Source organism: Scyliorhinus canicula, chromosome 6, assembly GCF_902713615.1.
Source record: "Scyliorhinus canicula chromosome 6, sScyCan1.1, whole genome shotgun sequence".
NCBI classification, from domain to species: Eukaryota; Metazoa; Chordata; class Chondrichthyes; order Carcharhiniformes; family Scyliorhinidae; genus Scyliorhinus; species Scyliorhinus canicula.
The window spans coordinates 52,516,849-52,532,065 of record NC_052151.1 but is presented as its reverse complement, the minus strand read 5'-3'; the positions used below and the strand labels follow the sequence as shown (position 1 = coordinate 52,532,065).

Genomic DNA, 15,217 nt, shown 5'->3' with positions numbered 1-15,217 from the left:
ATGGAAACATCTTATCCATGTTCACTCTATCTTGGCCTCTCAGTATTCTGTAAATTTCAATGAGATCATCCCTCGTCCTTCTAAACTCTATCAAGTACGGACCCAGAGCCCTCAACCACTCCTCATATGGCAAGTCCTTCATTCCAGGGATCATTCTTGTGAACTTCCTATGGACCCACTCCAGGGCCAACAGATCCTTCCTTAGATACAGGGCCCAAAACTGCTCACAATATTCCAAATGGGGCCTTATCCAGCCTTATCAGTAAATTCCTGCTCTTGTATTCTAGCCCTCTCGACATGAATGCTAACAGTGCATTTGCCTTCCTAACTGCCAACTGAACCAGTACGTTAACCTTAAGAGAATCCTGAACTAGGACTCCCAAGTCTCTTTTCCCATTTAGAAAATAGTCTATGCCTCTATTCTTCCTACTAAGTACACAACCTCACACTTTTCCACATTGCATTCCATCTGCCACTTCTTTGTTTACTCTCGTAGCCTGTCCCAGTCCTGTTCGGCTTCATTTTTCTTGCCAATCCTTTTATTTGACCTCGGTCCACTCTTATCCCATTCAAGTTGTCTTTCTCCCACCAATAATTTAATTAATCATTTTAATTTAATACTCTTTATTGTCACAAGTCATCTTACATTAACGCTGCAATGAAGATACTGTGAAAAGCGCATAGTCACCACATCTCGGCACCTGTTCGGGTACGAGGGAGAATTCAGAATGTCCAAATTACCGAACAGCACCTCTTTCAGGACTTGTGGGAGGAAACCAGAGCACCCGGAGGAAACCCATGCAGACACAGGGAGAACGTGCAGATTCCGCACAGACAGTGACCCACTTCGGGATTCGAACCTGGAACCCTGGTGCTGTGAAGCAACAGTGCTAACCACTATGCTACCGTGCTGCCCGGTATTCTTACTCTAGACTGTTCCTTCTCCTTTTGCACAGATAGCTTAAATTCTGTGCTACAATGATCACTGTCCCCTAAATGGGAAGCATGGAGGCACAGTGGTTAGAACTGCTCCCTTAGAACTGCTACCGGCCTTGGATGACTGTCTGTATGGAGTTTGCACTTCCTCCCCATCAGTGTGGGTTTCCTCCAGGTGCCCCACTTTCCTCCCACATTCCAAAGATGTGCAGGTTTGGCAATGCCCCTTCGTGTCCAAAAGGTTAAGTGGGGTTACTGGGTGATGGGGTGGGGGCATGGGCCTAGGTAGGGTGCTCTTTCCAAAGGTCAGTGCAGACTTGATGGGCCAAATGGCCTCCTTCTGCACTGGAGAGATTCTGTGAAATGTTCCCCAATTTCTCAAGCACTGCAGTGCTCTCCTTAAACAACCACCCTTTTCCTTTACTTTCTTTCTTGAACACTTTGTATTCAAGAATATTTAATATGTAGTCTTGCCATTCTTTGAGTCACAACAGTATGGGTGAGAATTTCTGGCTGGATCTTGGGGTCCCCCCCCCCCCCCCCCCCCCCCCCCCCCCCCCCCCCCCCCCCCCCCCCCCCCCCATAGCATACACCAACAGCGAGGAATGTATTGAACGACTGAACCAGAAGATCTAGCCACTGGCAAGCTGCTCTCTGCCGCTGCAGAACAGACCGCGCAGGGGAAGGAAAATCCCATTCTGTCGGCGGGATTCTCCTGCAACTAGCCGGATGGCCCGGCGCCAAGAATGTTATGAACCACTCCTGCGTCAGGCCGCCTGGCCGTTGCAGGATCCTCTGCACTTCCGGGGGCTCGGCCGGCGGTGGGGGCGCCATAGGGGCAGCGCGCGTTGGCGCATGCGCAGAACCGCCGGCATGATTCCGCGCATGCGCAGACCGGCTGGCGTGTTCTTGCACATGCGCAGGGGGGTTCTTCTCCACGCTGGCCATGGCGGAGCTCTGCAGAGGCCGGCACGGAGGGAACGAGTGCCCCCATGGCACAGGCTCGCCCGCAGATCAGTGGGTCCCGATCGCGGGCCAGGCCACTGTGGGGGGCCCCCGTGGCATAAACCCCGCCCCCGCCCGCAAACCAGCACCAGAGAAAACATGAGATGGCATCGGAGCGGCGGGGCAGGATACACGCCCCCCTCCCGCCCCGGGGGGGATTCTCCGACCCAGCGGGGGGTGCGGAGAGTACCGCCCCATATTTCCACATGGCAATCTGCATCTGCAGCTGAATCATATCAATTTATTTACTATACTCCGCGCATTCACATAGTGACCCTGATTTAGATTCGGGGCGGGATTCTCCCTTCTGAGGACTAAGTACACACACCCACGGAAAACGGGCGAAAATTACTCCGGACTTTTTCCTTGAAGATCCGGAGTGATTCCCCGTTTTCCAGGGGGCTAGCAGAGCCCCGGCATGCGTCCCTTGCTCCGGCTGCCGGCGGGGCCCTGTTAGCCGGACCATAAGTGGGTTCGCGCATGCGCGCGGCAGCCCACCTCAGCGCGGGCGCTGCCGACATGGCGGAGCCACACAGGGGGCCTGCGCAGAAGAAGGTAGATCACTCCCAGATCGCAATCGCGGGCCTGGCCACGGCTGAGTTCCCCCCCACCCCCCGGAGTCAGATACCTCCCGCCCTCACCAGGACCGCTGCCACAGGTCGCAGCTCCCATCAGGTGGTACCTACCACATGTAACCCACGCCGGCAGGTGTTTAGCCCGTCCACCGCGGAGAATCGCCACGGGGCCCTGTTCCAACGGCCCCTGACCGGTGCCGCATTGACTGCCCACGTGGGACTGGCGAGTTCGCGGAGAATTGCGGATGCGCCGTCGCGCCGGATTTCCGCCATGAACGGCTATTCTCCGCCCCGGCGCCGGGCACAGTTCCGGCGCCGAGGGTCGGAGAATCCCGCTCCATTACTTTCTCCTTTGCTTTGACCCCACCCATCAACTTATTATTCCTTACTCCTGTGCATTCACATAGTGACCCTGATTTAGATTCGGGGCGGGATTCTCCCTTCTGGGGACTAAGTCCACACACCCACGGAAAACGGGCGAAAATTACTCCGGACTTTTTCCTTGAAGGTCCGGAGTGATTCCCCTTTTTCCAGGGTGCTAGCAGACCAGGGGGCTAGCTATCTCCTAGTATTCTATGTACCTTGGTATTCCACTCTGATATTGTCTCCTGATTCCCACAGCTCTGCTAAGTTAGTTTAAACTCTTCCCACTAGCACTATAAAACTAGGAGTGGCAAGGAATTGTGTAGGTCCCATTTTGTTCATTTATGTATTATTCTTGAGTCTTGAATTTACAATCTGAAGTAAATTTCCATCCCTTTTATTCTCAGGTTACAATAAAACGAACTTTCCATGAACATGTGTAAAATGTAGAAATTTTTGCCCAGAGCTGGTCCCAATGTCCCAACAATCTAAATCCTTCCTCCTTCGCTATCGTTCCAGCCACGCATTCATCTGCTTGATCTTCTATTCTCATCGGTACTGGGAATAATCCAGAGATTACTACTTCTGATGTCCTGCTTTCCCATTTTCTATCTAGCTCACTAGATTCTGACTGTCGGACTACACCTGCTGCCTCTCCTTCCTTCCCTCGGGGTGCTCTGCAGCTACTCAAGTGATATCCTTGATCTTAGCAGCAGGAAGGCAACATATCATCCTCTATTCATGTCCACAGCTGCAGAAATGTCTTATCTATTCCCTTAACTATTGAATTGCCTATCACAGTCTTCCTTATACACCCCTGTACAGCTAAGCCACCTATTGTGCCATGTACTGAGTTCTGGCTGCACTCCCCAGATGAATCATCACTCATCAGCGTTCAGAACTGAATACTGGAGAGTCGGATACACTCGAGGGACTCCTGCATTACCTGCCAGTTTTTCTTTGACTGATAGTCACTCTACCTGTATACTCTTAAGCGGTGAGGTAACAACATCTATAATTGTGTTATCCATAAAGCTCTCAATCTCGTAAATGCACCGCTGCTGCTCGAGTTCTGAAACCTGGTGCTCAATCTACTGCAACTAGCGACACATCCGGTACAAAAGGTTATCCAGTACAAGGGAAGACTTCTTCTTCGGGTTGGAGAATCACGGGCCACTGTGAAAAACGGCGGCCCGCGATTCTTTCGACACGCCATTTTGGGGGGGTGGGAGAATCGCGGGAGGTCCGCTCCCGCACCTCCCGCGATTCTCCCACCCCCCCCAAAATGGCGTGTCGAAAGAATCGCGGGCCGCCGTTTTTCACAGCGGCCCGTGATTCTCCAACCCGATGGGCCGAGCGGCCTCCCACCCGGCGTGGGAGTGGAGAATCGCGCCCATTGAGTTTTGTTGTGCTCCTTTGGTCAGTATCAGGTCCTCGACGCTATAGTGTTGTGAACATCCTCTTAAAATGCTTTGCAGGATAGTCTGTCCTATAGAGATCTACTTGGCTGTAAGTTCTGTTGTTCTGTAATATGTCATTCGAAATTTCCTACCTTTTACAGAACTTAGTTTTATTATCTTTTCCTACAATCTAGCATGAAGCAACATGCTTCCACAAGTTCCTAATCAACATTGGCTAGTGACTGATTTTCAAACAGGTCATCTGAGCAGATGGATGGCTCAGTGGTCAGCAATGCTGCCTCTCAGCACTGAGGACCGGGGTTCGATCCTGGCCCTGGGTCACTGTCTGTGTGGAGTTTGCCCATTCTCACCCCCACAACCCAAGAATGTGCAGGGTATGTGGATTGGCCACACTAAATTACCCCTTAATTGGAACAAAAAATGAATTGGGTACTTTAAATTTATTAAAAAATAAAGTCTTCTGAGCAGGAATTTAAGATTCAACTTCTTTTATTCAGTCTATTCAATCCTTCACTTTCAGAAAGAAGCAACCAAACAAACAGATGAGATTAAAAACCTAAAACAAGAGAAACAAGCATTAGTGGTGGACCTGGAAAAGATGAAGAAAGAGTGCAGCATGGCTAAAGTACAACTTAGTTACACTTCAGGCAAGTTCAACGGTTTGGTTTTCAGTCAAAGAACAAAGAAAAGTACAGCACAGGAACAGGCCCTTCGGCCCTCCAAGCCTGTGTCGATCATGCTGCCCGACTAAACTAAAATCTTCTGCACTTCCGGGGTCCGTATCCCTCTATTCCCATCCTATTCATGTATTTGTCAAGATGCCCCTTAAACGTCACTATCGTCCCTGCTTCCACCACCTCCTGCGTCGGGTTCCAAGCACCCACTACGTTCCGTGTAAGCTACATCTCTCAACCTTGCGCCTCGCAACTTAAACCTATGCTACCTAGTAATTGACCCCTCTATCCTGGGAAAAAGCCTCTGACGATCCACTCTGTCTATGCCCCTCATAATTTTGTAGACCTCTATCAGGTCGCCCCTCAACCTCCGTCGTTCCAGTGAGAACAAACAGAGTTTATTCAACCGGTCCTCATAGCTAATACCCTCCATACCAGGCAACATCCTTGTAAATCTCTTCTGCACCCTCTCTAAAGCCTCCACATCCTGGTAGTGTGGTGATCAGAATTGAACACGATACTCCAAGTGTGGCCTAACTAAGGTTCTATATAACTGCAACGTGACTTTCCAATTTTTACATTGACATGGCGAATTATTTTTGGTCAGTACCACTAGCTCAGGATTATACAGTTTAACCTCGTCAAAGCGATTTAGATCATAGAGAAGCTCTGGGGTTGTTCTTGTTAGGTTTAATACATTTTCAAAGCTAAATAATGGTAAACAGATGAAGACAGAAACCCGTCAGTAGATTTGAAAGTTAATTGATTTCAGCACATTTTGTGAAATCAGTAGTTTTGGAGCACAATTTTTCAAAATGTAAAGCCACCCGTATCTACTTTCTGAGACTATCCTAAAATAATAGTATTTTGGACAGAAGATGTTGCAGATTGGTTGGCCATTTAAATAAAACTCTGATTTTATTTTTCCATTGATAATTTATTCTGAATTGATATGTTTGTTCTTTCTTCCTTCTGTTACTTCCCTTAAACCTTCTAAATTTACTTGTAGGGAGGGTGATTATCTCTCGCCACCAGTATGCTCTCTGAGGCCATTAAATTTCTAACTAGGAGCTGTGCTCATGAGCTGACTTCAGAGAATTAAGTGCAAACTGAAGAATTCCATTAGTCTGCATCGACCCATTTAACAATATCTATATTACTTTATATGTTGTCTTAAAAAAAAGGCATTTCAGAGAGACATAACAAAAAGATTGAAGGGGGGTGGGGTGACTTAAACCCTAGTCAGAGAAGTGGGTTATACAGAGGATATTAAAGATGAGAAAGATGGGTAGAGGCAGAAATGAAAATGTGAAATGAACCCAGAAAGAATAGTGAAGATGAAAGGTATAATTTGATGCTGCATTAGGGAAACTTGGAGATGTGACTGGAAGAATTAAATTGGGTAGAATGCCTTTCCTTATCTGAAACTATCTTGTGCATTTTTAATCATAAACCACATTCCTGGTTTAAAAAACACATTTAATCTAGGTGATAAAGCGTTTGAGATGAAAATAATGGAAGAACAGCACAAACAAGAAATCCAACGTCTCAACAAGAGGTTACAGTGGTATGCTGAAAACCAGGAGATGCTGGATAAGGATGCAGCACGGCTTAAAGCAGCAAATATAGAAATTGAGAAGCTGAAGGAGCAGGTACGGAACATACTTAACAAAACTTAAGTGCAACTTTAGATATTTCGGATATATGCTAATGGACCAGAAGTTTACAACTTCTTGAGCCTTTTCCCCCAACAGTTTGACGTCAGTGTTGAATGGTTATGGTGAATCACTGAGGTATACAAGATATAAATTGGTATGGCTGGTAGTTTTCAAGTTACATGGGCACAACTATGCATGCAAACATCAAATCAATGAATTATAATCTGTCCCCTCAGCATTTTCTTTGTCAATTATTATACATGCCAGTTATTTATGAAGGAAAACAATTTGTTTTAGCTCTGACAAATGTGCCTCATGCTGACAGTTTGGACTGATTGCAGAGGTTTATCACTGCGAGCAATTCTTTAAATGCACCCTTGTTATGGACATGAGAAAGAAGCACCAAAGGAATATAGAAACTATTGTTCCTGTCGATCATCTGAACCAATTATCCATGCCTTTTAAATATATGGTGCTGTATTAAGAAATAATTTAAACAATAATACTTAAATCTGCCTCCCATCCATTGACTCGATCTACACCTCCAGCTGCCTGGGGAAAACGGGCAGCATAATCAAAGACCCCTCCCACCCAGCTTACTCACTCGTCCAACTTCTTCCATCGGGTAGGAGATACAAAAGTCTGAGAACACGCACGAACAGTTTTAAAAACAGCTTCTTCCCCGCTATTACCAGACTCCTAAACGACCCTCTTATGGACTGACCTCATTGACACTACACCCCTCTATGCTTCACCCGATGCCGGTGTTATCCAGTTACATTGTACCCTGTGTTGCCCTGTTATGTATTTTCTTTATCTCCTTTTCTTTTCATGTACTTAATGATCCGTTGAGCCGCTCGCAAAAAAATACTTTTCACTGTACACGTGACAATAAACAAATAAATATTGTACACGTGACAATAAACAAATCTAATCCAATCCAAGTTTGGACAGTTAATCGGATGAAGACTGTTGGTGCAAAATAGAGCCAACCCTGCGCAGGCGCAGCGTAGCTAAGTAATATGGTTGTCCACAGATATCATGGTACTGGGAGGTGAGCCGGACTGGCAGAAGCTGTGGTTTGACAAAGTTATCCAGACTTGAAATATTGACTCCGTTCTCTCTCCACAAATGCTGGCAGACATGCTGAGATTGTCCAGCATTTTCTGTCTTTGTTGCTGTGGTTCAGTATTTTGACCTTGCTTCAGGGATGATCTGGAGATAGGCAGAAAGCATAAACTGCACTTCTAAATGCATTTTGAGAAATTATGGGTGGGATTCTCCAGCCGCGCCTGCCCGCCAGCCGGAAATTCCCGCCCAAGGTCAATGGACCTTTACATGGTCCGCCTCCCGCCTGTGGCAATCTTGTAGCGGGCTGGGCAGAAGAATCCATCTCAAAGAGAACGCAAGCATGTCTTTAGTTAACAATGTTTTCCATCTGAGGCTTAGGCCTGTATGAAAATCTTGAGTATTTGAGTACCTACAGATTTTCAGAATCAACCCTGTTAGCTGAGCTTCTTATTTCTTGTTGGGATGTGGGCATTGCTGGCAAGGCCAGCATTTATTGCTCATTCTGGTTGCCATTTTAAGAGTGCTGGTTTTAATGATCCAGTTCTCTTTTGAAAGCCATAATAGGATCTGCCTCCATCACACTATCAACAGTGCATTCCAGATCCTAACCACTTGTTGCATAAAAATGTTTTTTTTCAAGTTGCTATTGTTTCTATTACCAGTTACCTTGAATCAGCTCCCTTTGGTTCTGAATCCTTACACCAATGGGAACAGTTTCTCCCTATCAACTCTGTTCAGACTCCTCATGATTTTTGACACCTCTATTAAATCTCCTTCTAATAATCTCTTCTCCAAGGACACCAGCCCCAACTTCTCCAATCTATCTACTTACCTGAAGTTCTTCATCCCTGGAACCATTCTTGGGAATCTTCTCTGCAACCTCACTAATGCCTTCATGTCCTTCCTAAAAGTGTGGCACCAAGAACGGGGCACAGCATACCAACTGAGGCTGAATCAGTGTTTTACGCATGTTTATCATTGCTGTCATACTTTTGTCCCGACTTATAAAGCCACTTGTCTGCCCATTCCATCAGTCTGTGCCCTCTTCAAATTTTTTCATTATCCTCCTCACAGTTCACAATACTTCCAAGGTTTGTGCCATCCTCAAATATTGGAATTGCCCTGTACATCTAAGTCTAGATCGTTAATATATAGCAAGAAAATAAGTGTTCTTGACATCTCTCCATGGGGAATCCCACTATATACCATTCTCCGGTATAAAAAACTGTTCACTACTACTATTTCCTGTCTCTGAGCCAAGTTTGTATCCACGTTGTTGCTGTTCCTATTTTTTTACGTGCCCTAACTTTGCTCACAAGCCTGTCAATTGGCACTTTATCAATGGCCTTTGAAAGTCCATGTACACATCAACCACATTACTCTCATTGACCTTCTCTATTACAGCCTCAAAAATTCAAACAAGTTAGTTGAACACAATACGTCCTGAACAAACCTCTGCTGACTTTTCATAATAACTTCACGTTTCTCCAAATGACTGGTAATTTTGTCCCAAATTATCGTTTCTGAAACTTTCCAACTGAGGTTAAACTGACTGACCTGTAGTTGTTGGGCTTATCTTTTTTGAAAAAGGGTGTAACATTTGAAATTTTCCAGTAATCTGGCACCAGTATTGGATCTAAGGAGGATTCGAAGATTATGCAAAATGACTCTGCAATTTTCACTTTTACTTCCCTCAGTATCCTTTGGCGCGCCTTAGCTGGTCCTTGTAACATATCAACTTGAAGTTCCTTTTATTCAATAGGCTCTAATCTTGCTGACAAGCCTGTGACATGGCCTGTTTAATGGATTGAATGACCTCATCCTTGTATCATTCTATGATTAAATTAAATGGGTAAGAAATGTATTTTCTTGTTACTGAGAACATGAAAATAATAGTTTAATAGTTTGAGTAAATGTGAGTAAGATAGTAATGAACTGCTTGCCCATGTTTACACAGAATCACAATATTTACAGTGCGGAAGAAGGCCATTCGGCCCATTGAGTTTGAACGAGCTTTTTGAAAACATTCAACCTAATCCCACTCCCTGCCTTGTCTCCATAATCTTGCACATTCTTTCTTTTCAGGTAGCAATCCAATTCCATTTTGAATATCACGATCGAACCTGTCTCCATCACCCTGCCAGGAAGTTTGTTCCAGACTCCAATCACCCTATGGGTGCAAACAATTTTTCCTCATCACTTTTTCTCCTTTTACCAATTATTTTGAATCTGTGTGCTCTAGTTCTTGATGCTTTCTTGAATGGGAACAGTTTCTCACTACTTACCCTGTCCATACCCCTCAGGATCTTGACTATCTCTATCAGGTCTCCTCTCAGTCTTTTCTCCAAGGAAAACAGGCCCAACCTCTCCAATCTGTCATCATGGTTCCAGTTCTTTTTCCCTGGAATAATACTTGTGAATCTCCTCTGTAATCTCTCCAATGCCTTCATGTTCTTTCTCAATTATGGCACCCAGAACTGGACGCAGTAGTCCAGATGAGGTCTAAATATTGTCTTCGAATATTTTCTGAAGAATTTAATTTAAAACAGCTTGTATTTATACAATTTATAACTTATATTTATATAGTTTATTGGTAATAACTTGTAATTGAAAGAATAAAGCGTCCATAAGCAGTTTGCAAATATGAGAACAAGCCACATGAGGAGATATTGGGTCAGATGACCAAGAGCTTAGTAAAAGAGGAGGGTTTTAAGGAGTGTCCTGAAGAGGAAAGAGAAATGGAGAGGTGTCGGGAGGGCACACCAGCGCTTCAGTAGCCACCCCCTTCAGTATCCCCCTTCATGCAGTGCCAACCTGACACCTTGCTCCATAGGGTGGCAAAGTAATAAGTACCCTCCCATCAATTGCTGCCAGGTTGCCGAGGTTGTCCTTCATGGGATGTGGGGATCAGAGCTGGATTGCACTGAACTGGTGGGGCTTAGGCTGGGGGTCTTTCCTGGAATGCGGCGCATTTGCAGCTCTCCCCATCTGTAGCCTTGAAACACTTTAAACAGTACCTCAGAAATACATATCTCATAATAAAGTGAAAGTGTTCTCATCTGTAGCCCTAAACAATTTTAAAAGTCTGTTAGTATGTCAAATTCAAAGGTCTGTGAGATCAAGGCAAGAGTAATAATCTCGTTAAAGTGAAAAAACATTTGAAGTAGTTTCACACGTTTAATTTCATTGCCCGTTAAAGTATAGAACTTTGGGTGAATGCCTAGAAGGCTGAAAGATTTGATCCGCATTGTTTGCATTCAATTTCATGCCCCATTGCCTGCTAAAAGCTTTCCAATTGACAGGTCGAGGCAGTTTCAAATTTCAAATCGGGGATTCAGATTGTTTACTTACATAGCTCTGCAGGGATGCATTAACTCAGGGGGAGGTGGTGTTTTCCTAACTGCAGTTTTTTTAACGAGGCTGCCTTTTTGTTCTCAAGTGCTTCCGAGAAAGGGGCTGCCCCACACCTGGGGCTGGATTCTCCAATTCTGGGGCTATGTCCCTACGCTGGTGTGGGACCGGTGGCATTGTGCGCCGATTCCCCGTTTTGCTGCGGGCTAGCAGGAAGACAGCGTAGTGCATCCGGCTCTAGCTACCGAAACGCCGCGGAGAATTGCCGGGTCCGTGCATCCGCACGTGGTGACCTGCTGCGGGCGCTCGCGGGCCTGGCCCGTGAAATAGTCCCTCCTACCCGCGATTCGGCCCTCCCCCGACTGTGGCGGCGCTGGTCAGAGTCCACAGACACCACGCCGAGTTCCCGATGGGTGAGACCATGAAAGACCCACGCCGTCGGGAACTTGGCCAGTCGGGGCCGGTGCATTGGGGGGCTGGCCTCAGGCAATGTCCAGAGGCTGTAGATACGTGGCGCAGCGTACTCACACATAGTACGCCACTTTGGAGGAGCGGAGCATCACGAAAGCGGTGCTGCTAGGCCTTTTCTCATTAGAACGGAGAAGGATGAGGGGCGACTTGATAGAGGTTTATAAGATGATCAGAATAGATAGAGTAGACAGTCAGAGACTTTTTCCTCAGTGGAACAAACCATTACAAGGGGACATAAATTTAAGGTGAATGGTGGAAGATATAGGGGGGATGTCAGAGGTAGATTCTTTACCGAGAGAGTAGTGGGGGCATGGAATGCACTGCCTGTGGAAGTAGTTGAGTCGGAAACATTAGGGACCTTCAAGCGGCTATTGGATTGGTACATGGATTACGGTAGATTTCTGGGGTGTAGATTGATTTGTTCTTAATCTAGGACAAAAGTTCAACACAACATCGTGGGCCGAAGGGCCTGTTCTGTGCTGTATTTTCTATGTTCTATGCCCCAATTTGGTCAGGAACTTGGATTCTCTGGCCGTTCGCCGAATGCGATTTCGGCGTTGGCGACCGGAGAATCCAGCCCCTGATTTTTGGTGCTATTCTGCGGCCGATCGCAAATCCCGCTTCCAGCAGGCAGGACCGGAGAATCCCAGACCTTTACTTCATGATCAGTTAACAAATTTCTTCCTTCATCTTCTTTCCAAATCCTTTCAGTGGCCATATTTATGCCTTCATGATCTCTCAGCCGAGAACCTTTTGCAACCACATCTGACCTAACAATGCCATGGACAATATATTTGCCTTTTATTGACATAGTCATTGGACTAGTCATTGGAAACATAATTTGACGCAGCAAAATGCTGTGGGAAAATAATTCAAATCCCAGCACAGCAGATGGTGCAATTGAATTCAATAAAAATTTGGAATTAAACCATTGTTGTAAAACCCAATCTAATTCACTAATGTCCTTTAGGAAAGTAGAGAAAAAAGGATCAGGAGTAGGCCATTCGGCCCTTTGAGCCTGCGCTGCCATTCGTTATGATCGTGGCTGATCATCCAACTCAATAGCCTAGTCCCACCTTCCCCTCCATAACCTTTGATCCCCTTTGCCTCAAGTGCTATATCTGCTTCTTGAAAACCTTGAACGGGATTCTCTGTCGGCTGACGCCGGAATTGGGAAACGCGATTGGGCAGAGAATCGGGTTTGATGTCATCAGTGCACAAATTTGTGAATTTGTAATTTTTAACCTTGTTACTTTGGCAGGTAGAAAAGCTTGCAGCTTATTCCAGAGAGAAACATTCACCTCCTGAGAAACGTGCAAAGGGGAGAGCTCTTGAAGCCAAGCGAATTCAGGACCTTGAGCGGCAGGTCCGTATTGTTTCTTAACTCTTAAATTTGAATTTTTTTTTACTGTTATATAGCATGTTAAACATTATATGTCCTGTCTCATGTCATGTCCCAAAAGCTCTACAATACCCAAGCATTGGTTTTAAACTTAGTTTTATTTAGGTTAATGTTTTGAAGGTTTCCAATTTTTTATCATGGGCGGGATTCTCCGTAGCCCAACGCCGAAATAGTGTTCGGTGATTGGGCAGACAATGGGCTCCGCCGCCAAAATCGGGGTCGGTGCCGATTTTATAGAATTTACAGTGCAGAAGGAGGCCATTCGGCCCATCGAGTCTGCACCAGCTCTTGGAAAAAGCACCCTACCCAAGGTCAACACCTCCCCCTATCCCAATAACCCAGTAACCCCACCCACCATTAAGGGCAATTTATCATGGCCAATCCACCTAACCTGCACGTCTTTGGACTGTGGGAGGAAACCGGAGCACCCGGAGGAAACCCACGCACACACGGGGAGGATGTGCAGACTCCGCACAGACAGTGACCCAAGCCGGAATCGAACCTGGGACCCTGGAGCTGTGAAGCCATTGTGCTATCCACAATGCTACCGTGGTGCCGGTCTGCCTTGCTCCAATCCATCCAATATGGCGTCATCATGACGATCGCGTGCGTTGTTTCAGCACCATTGACGGATCCACCTGTGATGCTCCACCTGGAGGTTCCCCTTCAAGTCACTCATCACCCTAACTTGGAAATATATCACTGTTCCTTCGCTTTAGCTGGGACAAAATCCTAAAACTCCCTCCATAACAGTACAGTTGGTGTACCTATACCTGAAGGACAGCAGCAGTTCAAGAAGGCAATTCACCACCACCTTCTGCAGGGAAACTTGGGATGGGCAATAAATGTTGGCCTAACCAGCGATGCCCAAATCCCGTAAATGAATAAAAAACCGAAAAATCTGCTGCTATTGTCCTTCTAGATGGTAATGGTCGTGGGTTTGTAAGGTGCTCTCTAAGGAACCTTGGCGAGTTACTGCAGTGCATCTTGTAGATGGTATACATGGACGTCATTGTTCGTCAGTGGTGGAGGGTTTGAATGTTTGTGGAAGGGGGAGCAATCATGCGAGCTGCTTTGTCCTTGATGGTGTTGAGCTTCTTGAGTGTTGTTGGAGCTGCACTTTTCCAGGCAAGTGGAGAGTGTTCCATTATATTCCTGACTTTTGCCTAGTAGATGGTGGACAGGCTCTGGGGAGGTCAGGAGGTGAATTACTCGCTGTAAGATTCCTAGCCTTTGACCTGCCCTGGCAGCCACAGTATTAGTATGGCTTGCCCAGTTCAGTTTCTGATAAATGGAGTATGTACAAGATGTTTTTGTAGACCAGGCTGTTGAGGAATCAATTAGTTAACATGCTGTGTTATACTTGGTATTATGCAATGAGAAGGGGAACAGTGACCGTAACATGATCTATGTATATATCTATGTATGATAGACTTCTTCATTAGGCCAGAAAGTGAAGAGGTCCCATCTGAAACCAGGGTCCTAAATCTAAATAAAGAAAACCACGATTGTGTGAAACGGGATTTGATTGAGAGATTGGGGAACTTCATCAAAAGGCATAACGGTGGGTAGGCAATGGTTAATATTTAAACAACGAGTATACACATTGCAACTGTTATGCATTCTTTTCTGATGCAAAATCAAAACAAAAGTGGCCCAACTATGTCTAACAAAATATATTAAGGGTGGTATTAGATCCAAAGAGGAGTCATATAAAGTTGCTAGAAAAAAATAGCAAACCTAATCATAGAATTTACAGTGCAGAAGGAGGCCATTTGGCCCATTGAGTTTGCATCGGCCCTTGGAAAGAGCACCCTACCCAAGCCCACATCTCCAGTCCATCCCGTAACCCCACGTAACCCAATCTTTTTGGGAACTAAGGGAAATTTAGCACAGCCAATCCACCTAAGCTGCACATCTTTGGACTGTGGGAGGAAACCGGAGCACCCAGAGGAAATCCACGCAGACACGGGGAGAACATGCAGAATCCGCACAGCAAGTGACCCAAGCCGAGAATCGAACCTGGGACCCTGGAGCTGTGAAGCAACTGTGCTAACCACTGTGCTACCGTGCTGCCCTCGTGTATGGGGATGTATGGGGTTTTGATGATTGGGAACAGTTCTGGATTCAGCAAAGGAAGAGCGAGAGATTGATGAAGGAAAAAATAGACTGAGAGGAAATTGCAGGTAATATAATAGCAGACTGTAAAAATTCTGTCAGTATGCAAGAAGAAACCAATTAGTGAAGACAAACCTAACAGTCCATGAGCGAAATTCTCCGACCCCCAGCA

General features: G+C 45.9%; 1 protein-coding gene across 6 annotated transcripts in view; it reads left to right on the top strand.

The window, feature by feature from the left end:
• The window catches only part of cep162 (centrosomal protein 162), a 198,244-nt gene that overhangs the window by 116,138 nt on the left and 66,889 nt on the right, over positions 1–15,217 (top strand). For all 6 annotated transcript variants that reach the window (XR_005460926.1, XM_038799288.1, XM_038799283.1 and 3 more), the window contains 3 exons: positions 4,821–4,947; positions 6,463–6,626; positions 12,787–12,891. Coding sequence is in view for 5 of the 6 variants with exons in the window: in XM_038799288.1 (XP_038655216.1) it covers positions 4,821–4,947; positions 6,463–6,626; positions 12,787–12,891 (396 nt within the window). In the remaining variant the exon portion in view is untranslated. The remainder of the gene's footprint in view (positions 1–4,820; positions 4,948–6,462; positions 6,627–12,786; positions 12,892–15,217) is intronic.